The sequence below is a fragment of the Leptopilina boulardi genome, unplaced genomic scaffold, assembly GCF_019393585.1.
Source record: "Leptopilina boulardi isolate dan_hultmark-lab unplaced genomic scaffold, ZJU_Lbou_2.1 LbouV2_248, whole genome shotgun sequence".
Lineage (NCBI taxonomy): Eukaryota > Metazoa > Arthropoda > Insecta > Hymenoptera > Figitidae > Leptopilina > Leptopilina boulardi.
This window is the reverse complement of record NW_026137805.1, coordinates 3,165,075-3,178,602: the sequence shown is the minus strand read 5'-3', so window position 1 is coordinate 3,178,602 and position 13,528 is coordinate 3,165,075. Positions and strand designations below refer to the sequence as shown.

General features: G+C 32.9%; 1 protein-coding gene across 1 annotated transcript; it reads left to right on the top strand.

Moving 5' to 3' along the window:
- Positions 1 to 467: 467 nt before the first annotated feature.
- Positions 468 to 9,323, top strand: LOC127280662 (uncharacterized). The gene is made up of 6 exons (XM_051303816.1): positions 468 to 504; positions 3,078 to 3,321; positions 3,466 to 3,607; positions 3,793 to 4,092; positions 7,432 to 7,847; positions 9,111 to 9,323. The coding sequence occupies exons 1-6, from the start codon at positions 468 to 470 to the stop codon at positions 9,256 to 9,258; spliced, it is 1,287 nt and encodes a 428-aa protein (XP_051159773.1). The 3' UTR covers positions 9,259 to 9,323.
- The last annotated feature ends 4,205 nt before the right edge of the window (positions 9,324 to 13,528 follow it).

The following is a 13,528-nucleotide window of genomic DNA, read 5'->3' as shown; positions in this document are numbered from 1 at the left end:
AATATTTCAAATGTACTAAACGACAAAAAGTGAGTAGTGTGAATAGTGCTTTTTACTAAATGCGATGAACTAAAGGCATCGTAGTCAGATCAACTATATATATTGTACCTTTGTAATGTATGATAATATCTACTGGCGAGGAGAAAAGAGAGTAAGTGGGACTTCCCGGTGGCGTCTTTAAAAGTTCTCTTAATCAAGAATCCAGTAACAATGTTTCTGGATAAGATTGTGACTAATTCATCTCAATTTTTCTCAAGGAATAACAGAATAAAAATTGTGTTATTGTTACATGTTTTCTTTATTCTCTTTGAGGTCAGATTGTAAATACTCTTGCTGAGAATTTCGCGATGTACAAAAAGGCAGGAAGCAACAAGTTTGAGAGGTCGAATGCTCCAGTGCATTCCTCGTTACGAAGGGTTGGCAGAGAGTGGAGGGGGGGGGGAGGAATTAACCCCCAGAACTAGAGAATGGAAGGAAGAAATCGAGCAGCAATTTATCTCGTCCGTGATTTTCTCTATCGATTTCCAACACAAGGCTATTTTTCCTAAAAGTCCTTTCACTATTCCCTCTATTCGTTAATAAATAGTAAAATTCTTCCTAATAGACAATTATTAAAATTTATCAAATTTTTTCTTTGAAAGAAAGAAAAATGAGGAAATTTTTTTTAACAAAAGAACAATTATTTGGTTTAAAAAAAGAATATTCTTTATTGAGAACGCAACGAAAATGCGAAGACGATCCAAAAGTTGGGAAAAACTGATAATTTAACTTTATAAGGTGCGATTAGTCAAGTGTCTGATATTATCCCACCAGTAGTATAAGTAGCGTTGACAAGTTATAATGGGCCAAATTTAATACCGCTTCACTGCGCGCTGTGTGCTCATATATGCATATACATTCATGCTTTCGCATCTCGTAAATCCGAGTCATACATTTGTGCTTTGCAAAATTCCAGAAGCCCAGCATATAATCGGTTGCAGACTGTGTTGGCGAAATTGTTGGCTCGCTTGAATCTTCGAATGAGAAGGATCCCAGTGACGCGTTGCCGGGTTCACGGCTTTTGGGAATTACTACAAGAATTCGTATTAATTTAAATTGTTGCACTAATCCTCGTCAAAATCAACGACCCGAAAAGTTGAAAATATGACAAAAGATCTGCTATTTCCTGTTTTTATCTGCTTAAAATGTAATTCATGACGAAAAATTAATTTCTAAACGTAGTAAACAATTTTAATCTACTGTCCATACACTGGGTCATTTAGACCCGAGATACACTCTTAATTCGTTAAAAGTATTATTTTATAAACGTAGTTGAAAATGACGAGAGAATTATTAGAAAAATCATCCAATTGAATGGTTGGCATAAAAAGAATTCTTTATGCATTAAAACTGTTTTTGAAAATGGTTGAAAATTGGTCGTATCAAATGAACACTATATTATAATACCATTATACTGAGACAAACATCGTATGTTGTACACTGAGACAACAATTGATTCCAGTAGGTAATTTAACATGAATAATCAATGGTCATCGAGGGCCATTGGACGGGCAACATGCAATGAAAGCCCTTGACATCTCCTTAGCAATTCCCTGATTAGCAAGTCAAGAGCACCTGTTAGACGACCTTAAGTCACTTCCCTCAACACCTACAAACATATATCTTACACTCAATTACTCTAATCTCGATGCGGCTCTTGACTCATCGCTAAATCAATTTTGCCTTTGAATCGTTTGGGTACCGCGCCTTCTGGCATGTCATATATCCTGTACGTAGGCTCACATAAGAGGGAATCAATACACGAAGCAACCATCTCTAACCCCTACAATACCACCCTCAACAGCTTCGAGGCCTCCAGCATGGAATAACCTCTTTTCAAACACCCCCCTTCCTCTCATCCCTTTTTCCACACCGTTCGTCCTCACCTTCATATCCTCCACAACCGACCTTATCCTCCTGCTCTTATATACCACCTCCGTCTATATAGTATTGCACTGATGGAAAACTTTATTGTTTTCGAAAGTTTGTCCCATTTTCATAACGTTTTACATAATCTCATTTCAACAGCCCTCTGATATATTTATAACGTTTTCGCGAGATTATTAAATTTTATCTATTTCGTTATCTTAGAATTGAAAAAATGTAGTTATCATATGGATAACCAAAATGCACTTTGTTATATCAATATCTACTAAAAAATATAAATAATTTTAGGAGCATAAATTCATTAAATTCTTTATCAATACTTATTAAACAATTTAAGTTCGCGGCCATTCACTCATGCTTTTGCTGATCATGGAATGGAATTGCTATTTTTTTCAACATCGAAACTGCTACAGACTTATTTTGATTAAATTTTTGTCTTACACCGAATACTGATTTATTAATAGTCCAATATTTGTGGGAAGAATTGGGTAAACAATCCAGCCATAATTATACTTTTTATTGCGTTAATGACTATATTGAGCGATGTTAAATTAAAAGAAACCTGACAAGTCGATTGTTAAACAAATAGAAAAATCCTCTGACCTTTAAAATATCATTATCCCCTATTGACAGTTTAAAAATAAACTTGTCACCTGCGAGACCTAATATCATGTAAATATTTTTATCCAAACTTGTTAACGCCCCCAAGGAGATTCAAATTTCCTCGAAACTTTTTATCTCGACACCTGTGTGCTAAAAGGGCTCAACTTTCCAAGTTGACAGAAGCTGCGCACATTATCTATATACATATATATGTATATAGGGGCAACGGGTGTAAGTAAATAACGACCTGAAATGAAAACTCTCTGCGGAGACCTAATTCTATCAAAAAGTTGAGTTGTCGCGATGCGCCAACTTTCGCAAAGCTTGTTTCTGCTATTTTATTAGAATAAAAATTGACAACATAGTGTACTTTATAAGAGAAATAAAAAAGAAAGAAAGCCATAGAGAAATTGCCAGAAGTTTCAACTCTTGAGATCAGGAAAACTAAATAGATAAATTTTCTTTCTGTTTCGAATAAGTAGATTATTATCACAGTGAATTAATGTTTGTTTTAAAGTAAATCTCGTTTTGTGTATGTCTTGATATAGGAAAGGCGACCATCGGCAGCAATGCGACGGGGACAACGACCACCAGAACGCCACCGCCTACGGCGCCGACGCCCCCAGTGGACCCATCGGCGTCCATTCCAAACGCTAAACCAACTCTCAGTGAAAGGGAATTGATCAGAATCGAATTTTATAAGACGTATGATCCGATGGTGGGAATTAGGATAGCCGCAACTCTCGGTAGCTTTTTCGGCCTAATGGTCATTATGGTGATCTACAAAAGCAGGTATTTCAAAGATGCAATAATTTTTTACACTTTAGAATGTCGTCCTTTTTGGAAAACTGTTATCACAATTCATATGCTCTCTAATGTTGTCCTTTCTTATTTAGACTAAGGTAGAAGAAGTCTTGGTTTTTGGTTTTGTTTCAGAAGCAAAAAGAACAGACAACTCAACGATCCTAGATTAACTGCAGCTGCTGAGGCTGCTGTTGCCGAAGCAGAGGCTGAAGAGGCCTTAGCCGCAGCACTGGAGGCGAGATTAAATCATGGAAGAAGGTCTCTATGTCCAGAAGTAAGGACCAACTTCAAGTTATAGTTTAAAAAGCTTCGCGAAATGTAAAGATTTTAGAATTTCTGAAATCAATGCGGATCTTTGAATCTTCTGATAGTAGACACTTTTTCGGCATCTACATCTTGATGTAGACTTTCTAATTGTTGATCTCCAAAAAAGACTGATCGTTTTATGTTTTTGAGCAGCTGGATCGATTCCCGCTATCGTCGCCTAGGTTCTCATCGATTGGAGGCGGTTACGACGCGTTTATAATGCCACCGCTGAGACGGCAAAGGCGACGAAGATACTCGAAAAGTCCTCCTGAAGATCAAAGAAGGTACAGTTCCGTGACATGTAGCAGTACAGGAAGCAGCTATTTGGAGAGGAGAGAATCAGCTACAACATTGCCTTATCTTCCGCCACCTCCATCCTATCCTCGACATGCACCATCATACGAGGAACCCTGGGACCGTTACCATCACATTGAATATCCGATAGATATTCAGGTATCCATTTCATTTAATTAATTTTATTAATTAGGTATCCTGTCAATTCCCCTACCCATTGAAATTTTTAACACTGCGGTTATCACTTTTGGAAAAAATTACCGTGTGTCTTAAATATATTCTCATCTGAAACTCTCAGGGAAACAAACGCTGCAGAAGCTGATAAACGAAGAAAATTCACACACTGTGAAATATATTTACAACTTGGAATTGTTTTCTCCAATGACCATATTCCCGGAGAGAGATGAACGGTAAACTTGACTAATTAATCATTCTAACTGAACTCGCGTCCCTCATCTCTATTGGACTGTAATCAAGTACAAAATTGTTTACAAGTTTCTTTTACTTGCGGGAGAGAAAATAGAAGCGAAAACTTGGCGCACAAGAGAGACACAGAGTCCAAGTCATCAAAGAAACTTGATTCGTTCGTTTGTTCTCTTTCTCAACTTTAAACATAGTTTGCATCCTTATAAGCCTCCAATAATCCTCCTTCCATTGAGTAACTTCTCAGACTGGAAACTTTAGGTGGTGAACACTATCTCTCCCTCTTCTCCTTTATCTCCATTTCTCTCTTCGGTTAAATGAATTTCTCCATCTTTAAAATACCCTATTGAAAAAAAACACGTATAATTGTACGTATAATAATACGTATTATTATACGTGTAATTATACGTATTATTATACGTATAATTATACGTATAATTATACGCATAATTATACGTATAATAAGACATACGAATTTGAAACAAGAATTATACGTATAATTATACGTATAATAATACGTATAATTAATTATACGTATAATAATACGTATAATTATACGTATTATTATACGTATAATTATAATTCTATTAAAAATAGAATAATAGAATAGAATAATAATAGAATAATTAGTAGCAAAATTGCGCTGAAAATTTTTAGAAATTTTAAAATGCAAATTAAATTTCACGAAAAAAAATATCGTCTAATGTCAATTCAAGCAGTCACCCATCCAAGTACTAACCGCGTCCAACGTTGCTTAACTTCCGTGATCTGATGAGAACTTGTTCCTTCGCCTTGGTGTTTCCGCTGTCTTGTCTTGATTAATAACTTTGTCGTATAAGTATCACTAAAAGTGAGGTGCGATACAATACTTATACGACAAAGTTATTAATCAAGACAAGACAGCGGAAACACCAAGGCGAAAGAACAAGTTCTCATCAGATCACGGAAGTTAAGCAACGTTGGACGCGGTTAGTACTTGGATGGGTGACTGCTTGAATTGACATTCGACGATATTTTTTTTCGTGAAATTTAATTTGCATTTTAAAATTTCTAAAAATTTTCAGCGCAATTTTGCTAATAATTAATCTATTCTATTCTATTATTCTATTTTTAATAGAATTATAATTATACGTATAATAATACGTATAATTATACGTATTATTATACGTATTATTATACGTATAATTAATTATACGTATTATTATACGTATAATTATACGTATAATTATACATATAATAATACATATAATTATACGTGTCTATATTTTATAATTTTAGGTATATATTAATAAACAAAAATATATCCCTATTGAAAAAAAAAAAAAAAAAAAATTATACGTATTATTATACGTATAATTATACGTATAATTCTTGTTTCAAATTCGTATGTCTTATTATACGTATAATTATACGTATAATAATACGTATAATTATACGTATAATAATACATATAATAATACATATAATTATACGTATTATTATACATATTATTATACATATTATTATACGTATAATTATACGTGTTTTTTTTCAATAGGGTAGCTCGTGATCAATTTAAGGTACTAGTCGATTGGTATAGTAAGGACTAGCGTGACAATAACTAATATAGTACTAATATATAACAAGTAGGGTACTCAAGTACCACTCTCTAAATCTGAATCAGTAGAAATTTTACTAATTCAATCAGTACTTTTCATTTTAACTCAAGTTTCAGTTATTTTTTGAAATTGCTAAACGACATAGACAGTGGCGCCACCAACCTGACTCATTTTTGCTGCATATCAAAATGAGTAGCATACGCTATCATTTTGAGTTCAGGTTTTTTCTGTGTATGCACCCGAGGCGAAATTTGAATCCTCTTTAGCTTCCCTTAGAACCTAAATAGGCCCTCTTTACGATCTTGTAGACTCCCGTAGGCCCTCCTTTGAATCCAAACGTGGAAGAAAGGTAAATTTGCGACTGGTTGAGGAAGCTAAAGAGGGTCTAGTTCGATTAAAAAAGTACAAAAAAATGCAAAAAAAAAACTCTTTTAATTATTTTGATTAAAGCAAAATGAATTTTTTCTTCACACAATATTTCTTTAATTACCCTTTAAAAACTGGAATTAACATATTTTGAAGCGTTTTCAAAAAATTAATAGAATTAGAGCAATTTCAAAATTTTCAATATTTTAATCAATTTTTAGACCCTACTTTAAATCCAAACGTGGAAGAAAGGGAAATTTGTGACTAGTTGAGGAAGCTAAAGAGGGTCTGTTTAACTCTACTTTACTCCTTGTAAATTAGGGCTTAAATTTCGCCTCGGGCAAGCAATAGAATATAACTTATGTAAATCAGTAATTTGTATATAACATAACCTTTAAAATGAACTATTAAATCAGTAGATTTTGTGGCCGCCGACATATATTTATATTACTGATTCAATCAGTAATTGATATTTTACTAATTGAATCAGTAAATTTCTACTAATTGGCAGTTGCTCAATTCTCGCTATGGCAATTAGTAGATTTCTACTGCTAATCAGTAAAATATGACTGATTCAGATTTAAAGAGCAGTACACAAGAAACTTTGCCTTCAAGTGGTGTAGACCACTCTGCAAAGATTTGAAAAGTAATCACCAATCAAAAGTGTCGTGAGTTGTTATAAAATTTCAAACGAAACCCTACACCGGTTGTACTGGTTAGTCAAAAAATTTTTGTACTTTAAAAACGGACATCAGTTATCCCGATTTGGTGCAACCTATGCCCCGTATACAGTGCGTCTGATGTCCCTTACAGTGCTTCTGACACGCCAAATCAGGATAACAGTTGCCCGCAACCCATAGTACAACAGTTCTACCGTAGATTTCGCATCTGATGCACCAAAATTTTTTCCGTGTAGATGTGAACGGAAAACATTAATAGAGGCGCCCCCTTTCACTTCATCAATAGTGTCTAAAATGTCGGTCAATGGGATATTATTACTTCTGATTTCTCCCCACCACAGTGATGTACAAACAATGATGCACAGTTCTGTATGAACTAATAAAAAATTATACATGAAAAACAATGACAAATTAAGTTAAACTTTTTAAAGGTGACCCAACCAACGCCGGATATTTCGCCCTGTGATAGTGAGGCTGGCCTCTATACTGCGGGTGCGATCACGGCAAGAGCGCTCGCTTCCGGTAAACGTGCGCCCTTAGCCTCAATGACGAGTGTTGATCCACCAGAACCGGATACAAGGTCACTTGGCTCGGACTCGGTGTTCGTCAACGATGAGGACACCATCGACACTGAGGATGAAGTCTCGGGATTTTCCACCGATTCGGATGTCACGGGATCAAATTATCGTCGACCGCAGTTCCTGAGAGTGCCACCTAGCTCAAGACGTCTTCTTGCCAGGTGGGACGGCTGTGAAAGTTGTGTGCCTCGACGACGACCACCAGCCAGGTCCTGTCGAACCTGTTTGACCATCAGTGCCACCATTGAAACACAGAGACCCAGACTCAGGTATTTCTCAATCATTTTTTATTATTCACACTTCAGTTAAAATCTAATTTTTCATTAATAAAAAATGTATTGTAACTGTCCTTTTACATCACATGTTTTTTTTTACAAAAGATTTTACTAAACCACAAATCTTAAGCGTGAAATTAAAATACTATGAATGTGACATTCTATTTTACCGACTTTATTATTATAATTAAACATTTTTAATGACATTAACATTAAATGTCTCACGTTTATTTTTTCAAAATTCTTAATCGTGGGACTTGATTGGTCAATACTAACGAAAATAATAAGTTTGACATTAGAATGACTAATCAAAAAAAATTTTTTTTAGAAAATATTGCTATTTACTTATTTAAAAATATTCTACTAAAGATATCAAAAAGTCGAAAATTAAAAAAAAAAATTTCTTACAATTATAAATAATTATTGAATTGCCAGACAGTTAATAGGAACCTACAGCAATACGGAATTATAAAAAAGTGGTATATGGACGACTTTTGTATCGCTTTTAAAGAAAAAACACTAGTTGAACAGGCATACCTATAAATAAGGATGAAGCTTAATTTAGAATTTAAGACTTTCTTTTTTCCTGTGTAATGTTGAGAAATTTTTTTAAGTGTAATTTATGAGGGAAGTATTCCCGTTTATCATTTTCATTTATTAGCATTTATGGATTCTTAGTAAAATATTTAAAATGAAGACGATTGCAAAACGCGCGGGAGAAATAAGTTTCTGTAAGGAGATTTAAGTGGCTCTTAAATTGTATACGGCGATATAGAAGTACATCGTAAATTCTCGGAATAACATCCAACGAGATCGAAGAGTTTAGTTTTACTTTCCCAAGTATATGTATGTACATTATCTCTGTGAATTTTTCCTATTTTCGCAATGTAAACAAAATTATTTTCTGTTCGTTGTCGAATAACGCGAAAAAAACATATATGATATTCGACTCTTTTCAATTCTTTTTCAATTATAGTTTTGAATTTATACAGGGACATCTACATTTTTTTCGAATTATTCTTTATAAAGAATATAAAATAAATTATTTAACTATAAAAAAATAAATTATTCAAATTCTAGAACTTGAACGAATAAACCTGGAAAATCGAAATTCATTTTCTTGGAAATCTGCTCCACTTTTATATGTTGCCATCACCGTAGAATACATTCGTTGCATAATATATATACTAAAAAATTAATACTCATGTTTAAGGTTATAGAATAATTGTTATTTGAAAGTGTGATTTTTGACTGCAGGTCAACAATCAGCTCGAGTAGCAGCAGTAGCAGCAGCACACTAAATTCACCACCTCATTCACCGCCGATCGAGCTTAGGGAGAGACCAACAGGGTCCGGGCAACTATCAGAATCGCCTCCACCTCGGTCCCAGGAGACACTCTTTTAGATCCTCGCGTTCCTCAAATAATAAAAGAATTCCCCGAAAAAATATTTCAAAAATAAAAACTAAAAGCAGGAGATGATCCCAGAAGAGTTTTTTCACGACGCGACTCCTTTTTCATTATTTACCCGGATATTTTAAAAACTATGTTATCAATATCCCAGACAGCACGTAAGCTTGCAACAACCTTGCGCCAAGCTTCAAAAGTCCCACCTAACCCAAACCGAAAGATTGCAGTGTAAGGTTACTGCAAGATTGCATGATAAGATTATCGCAAGCTTGCATAGCAAACTTGCACGGTAAGCTTGTGGCAAGGTTGGTGCAAGGTTGCCAATAACCTTGCCCAATCAACACAGAAGTTTGCATTGAAAATGAGCACTATGCGCACTTGCAATCACAAGCACTTTCGGCTGCGCAGTAAATTTTTTTTAACCTCCCAGGAACTGGTGCTCAATGTATGTACAAAAATAAATTTCCTCGCCCCAAAAAATTTTTTGTTATATTCCGCAAGCTTGTTATTGTGCAATCTTGCAATAACCTTACACTGCAATATTTCGGTAAGCTTACCAAGCAAGCTTGGGTCTGGTGGGACATTTGAAGCTTGCGGCAACCTTGCTATCTGGGCGTATATATATATAAATAATTTACACGAGACAATTTTTACCTTGAATAAGACTGTCTCTGACCCCAGTGTCGTTGAACTTTTTTTCCGAAAAAAGCCGAAACTAACATTTTTTAAGCTCTTTCACCATCACACATGATGATTCACAACTCAAAAATCCCAGGGCACGAGTGGCTTTCGCGAATCTCTTATATTTCTCTCTCGAGAGAAGAACGTGCACATATCCTCAATGAAGAAACAGAGTAAAAGTTTCCAATATGAGCGGACATTTGAGAAAACCTGTATACTATGTATGTATGTAACAAGTTTTTTTGAGGACCCAAAATGGGAACAAACCCGGCTTAAGATTCCGCTTAATCGAGAAACGCTTCGCCCTTATATTCACTATATATATATATATATATATATATGCCAACTTGCACATCCCACGTTGACTGATATATTATATATATATATATACGGAAAACCAGGGATTAAACTCTCTCCGTCCATCAGCAAAAAAACTCAAGTGGCGAAGAATCGTGGAATTGTTACTTCTTTTTAGGAAAAAAAGGAAAAAGCGAAAAACACCTTCAGAAAATTGGTTATCTTTTCTTGTGGAGAATAGATTTTATTTTGAGCATTTGGGACGAATTTTTCGGTCTTATGAAAATATTTCGAGGGTGGAGAAAAAGAAAAAATCAGATGCTCTTGAGATGAAAAATTGGTTAATTATTAGAATAACGACTAAATAAAAAATTTGTTGAAAGTGAATTTCAAAATAAAAATTTAAAAGACAGTCATTTTCTTTTGTAAATGAAAACATAACTTTTAATCGGGTCTAGAAATGGATTTTTCACGGTATACGGAGAAGAAAAGTTGCATAATTAATGTATACAATTTGTTGGATTCTGGAGCGCGAGTTACAACATCTGACAGGTTAGTTGCGCTATACAAGAAATAGATAACTCATCCTATTTATTGGATCGCTCTCCAGGATCCAATTAAATTATTATCGTGAACCAAAAAAGTGCAAGACATTTTGGATAAATCTTTCATATGGCTATTTTAAACAAAAAAAATAAAATTCGAACGTGAAAAATATTTCGTTTATTATTATTAGAATCAAATACTGGATGTTTATCGAAATAAAAGGAGTAATTTTTGTAGTAATTGGAAAATTGTCCTTGAATAGAATTGTTTATTCCCTTTAAAAAAGATTACAAGAATTACTAAAAAAGCTTTTAATTTAAAAATTCTCAAGCTTGTAAATATGGCTATACCTATAATGATGCTCTAATTACACCTCATTGTAATCCAAAAGAAAAAAGTTGCACTTTATTATAATGACGCTTCGAGTGGACTTTCAAGTGATTTTCTATCATTGCCACTGAAAATTAAAGCAATCTCCTTCAAGCCTCAGTTATATATATATATATATATATATATATATATATATATATATATATATATATATATATATATATTATTTCACTCGGTATGAAAATGTTCGGTAATACAAGACATTTCTTTAACAAATGGGTTAGAAGTTGACAAAAAACAGAAAAGAGAAAATTAATGCCAAAGAAAATTTTTGAATATAAAATATAAAAAAACATCGTTTTATATACATAAAATATAAAAGGACATTTAGATAATTAAATATTAAAAATTTGAAAATGAAATATGAAAGATTTGTAAATGAAAAACGTTTCAAAAATCAAATAGGTATCCACATTTCTTTAGGTCAAAAGAAAATATTTTTAAAAATGACTTGCAGGTTAATAATGGATCCATTATTGCCCAAAGGTAATAATGAGTGTCTATCCCACTTCCTCTCAAAAAAAAATGAAGAAATAAAAGATGATAATTTCGATTTAAGGTATATGCACTATTTTCACATTAGAAAAAAAAATTCATTATACTCGTGCCTAATTTTACCGGATCTGGGAAAGAGCGCGTCCAAAACAAGCGCAACGAATGACAATTGAAACTACAACCCAGAAAAAGAATATTAGTTAACCATCTCGCCCGCAAACGAACATACAAGAATCGCACAAGAAAAAGAACAAGTTTTTTTTATTAATCGACAAAACGAGGAAATAAATAATAAGTAAAATAAATTTTTAAAAAATGAAAATGTAATAAAGATTTAACAACGGGACTTCTCCTTCAGGTTTTACCTGCGAGTGATAAAGAGATTTATTAGGGTGGAAGATAGGCAATTATTTTTATACGATCGTGATGATAATCTGTGAACTTATACAAAACAAAAAGAAAGAAAAGACTCTGATCAGAGGCGGTGACGAGAGTCTGAATAAATTAAAAAAAATTGAATTATTCAAAATAAAAATCCGGTTTAATTCCGGGCCGTTTTTTTGTTTATAGAAAAAAAAATAAAAAATATATACATATAACTGCGATAATTGCGAAATGTTATTGAATTTCTCGAAAATAATACAAATTAGTTGTATATTTTTATTTTAAGTAGGTATTTAAAAGACTCATTACCTATTTTTTAATAATAAGTATTCTTTGTTTTCACACTAAAAGAATTTCTAAAAACATACTCGAGAGTAATTTTCAGGACTTTTTGTTAATTGTTATTTTTTTGAGAAATTCAAAACTTAAAAAAAGTAAAAAAATCAGGAAAGATATTCAGATTTTCACTATACGTGTATATTATATTAAGCGATATGAAAATTAAAATTTGAGTGTGCGTGTACGTGTCTATAATTTTTGCGTACGGTAGGTAGGTACCATGTACTGCTGCACTTATTATACAATTTAAATAAATAAATTGAGAGTGGGTATCTTATATATCCATTATAAAATTTATAACAAATGAGTGCAATGAGGAAAAAAGATGCATGTTATCGAATAATTTCCCCACTACTGTTAAAAAGAAATTTAAAAAAATTATGTAAAGGAAACATTATAAACTTAAAAAAATACCCATCACACTCGAATTATTCGTTTGCTCAGGAATAGTAAAACTTTTATGCTTCCGAGAGAAATCAATTAACATATACTAATACATAAATAGTGAAATAATCTCCAAAGTCAATAATTGTGCATTTAAAAAGTGTCTCTTTATAATAAAAAAGATCTCGTTTAACAACAAAAAGAGTTGATATAATTTGTGAGTAATTAAATTTGTATCTCAAATCGATAAGAAAATAGTTATTTTTGATTTTACGCACGTGTGTAAAACTTTATTTTTTGCAATACCTATATCCATAATGTTGAATTCAGAAAACTACAAAAATAATAAATCAAATGAAATGAAAGACATATAAAATAGTTAAACAGGAATTAAAGTTGATTAGAAAATTTAATTGCTATTTAATTTTTTAAGTTTTATCTTCTTCACTTATTGTGTAAAGAAATCAATAGTTTAGCGTGCATAAAATTCAACTTTACAGGTGGGTATTGAAAAAACCTTTTTTATGGAGAAAGAATAATAAAAATATGGAATTAGAGACAACACTTAAAAAGTCTTGGATAAATTTCCTCTATATGACATTTATAGTAGCAGTTATGAGTTTTATGGTTACATTGTAAGTCTGCCCAATCAGCACGAAAAATTTGCAGGAAGCTCGCCGTACAAGTTGTGCAAGATTGTAGTGCAAACATGTAGCAAGTTTGGTTCGAGTAACAAAATGTCCTCTCACG

Coding starts and splice junctions, on each gene's coding strand:
- LOC127280662 (XM_051303816.1), top strand. CDS start 468: ATGGAAGGAAGAAATCGAGCAGCAATTTATCTCGTCC. Junction 3,608..3,792: donor GAAGGTCTCTATGTCCAGAA/GTAAGGACCAAC, acceptor GTTTTTGAGCAG/CTGGATCGATTCCCGCTATC. Junction 7,848..9,110: donor ACACAGAGACCCAGACTCAG/GTATTTCTCAAT, acceptor TTTTGACTGCAG/GTCAACAATCAGCTCGAGTA.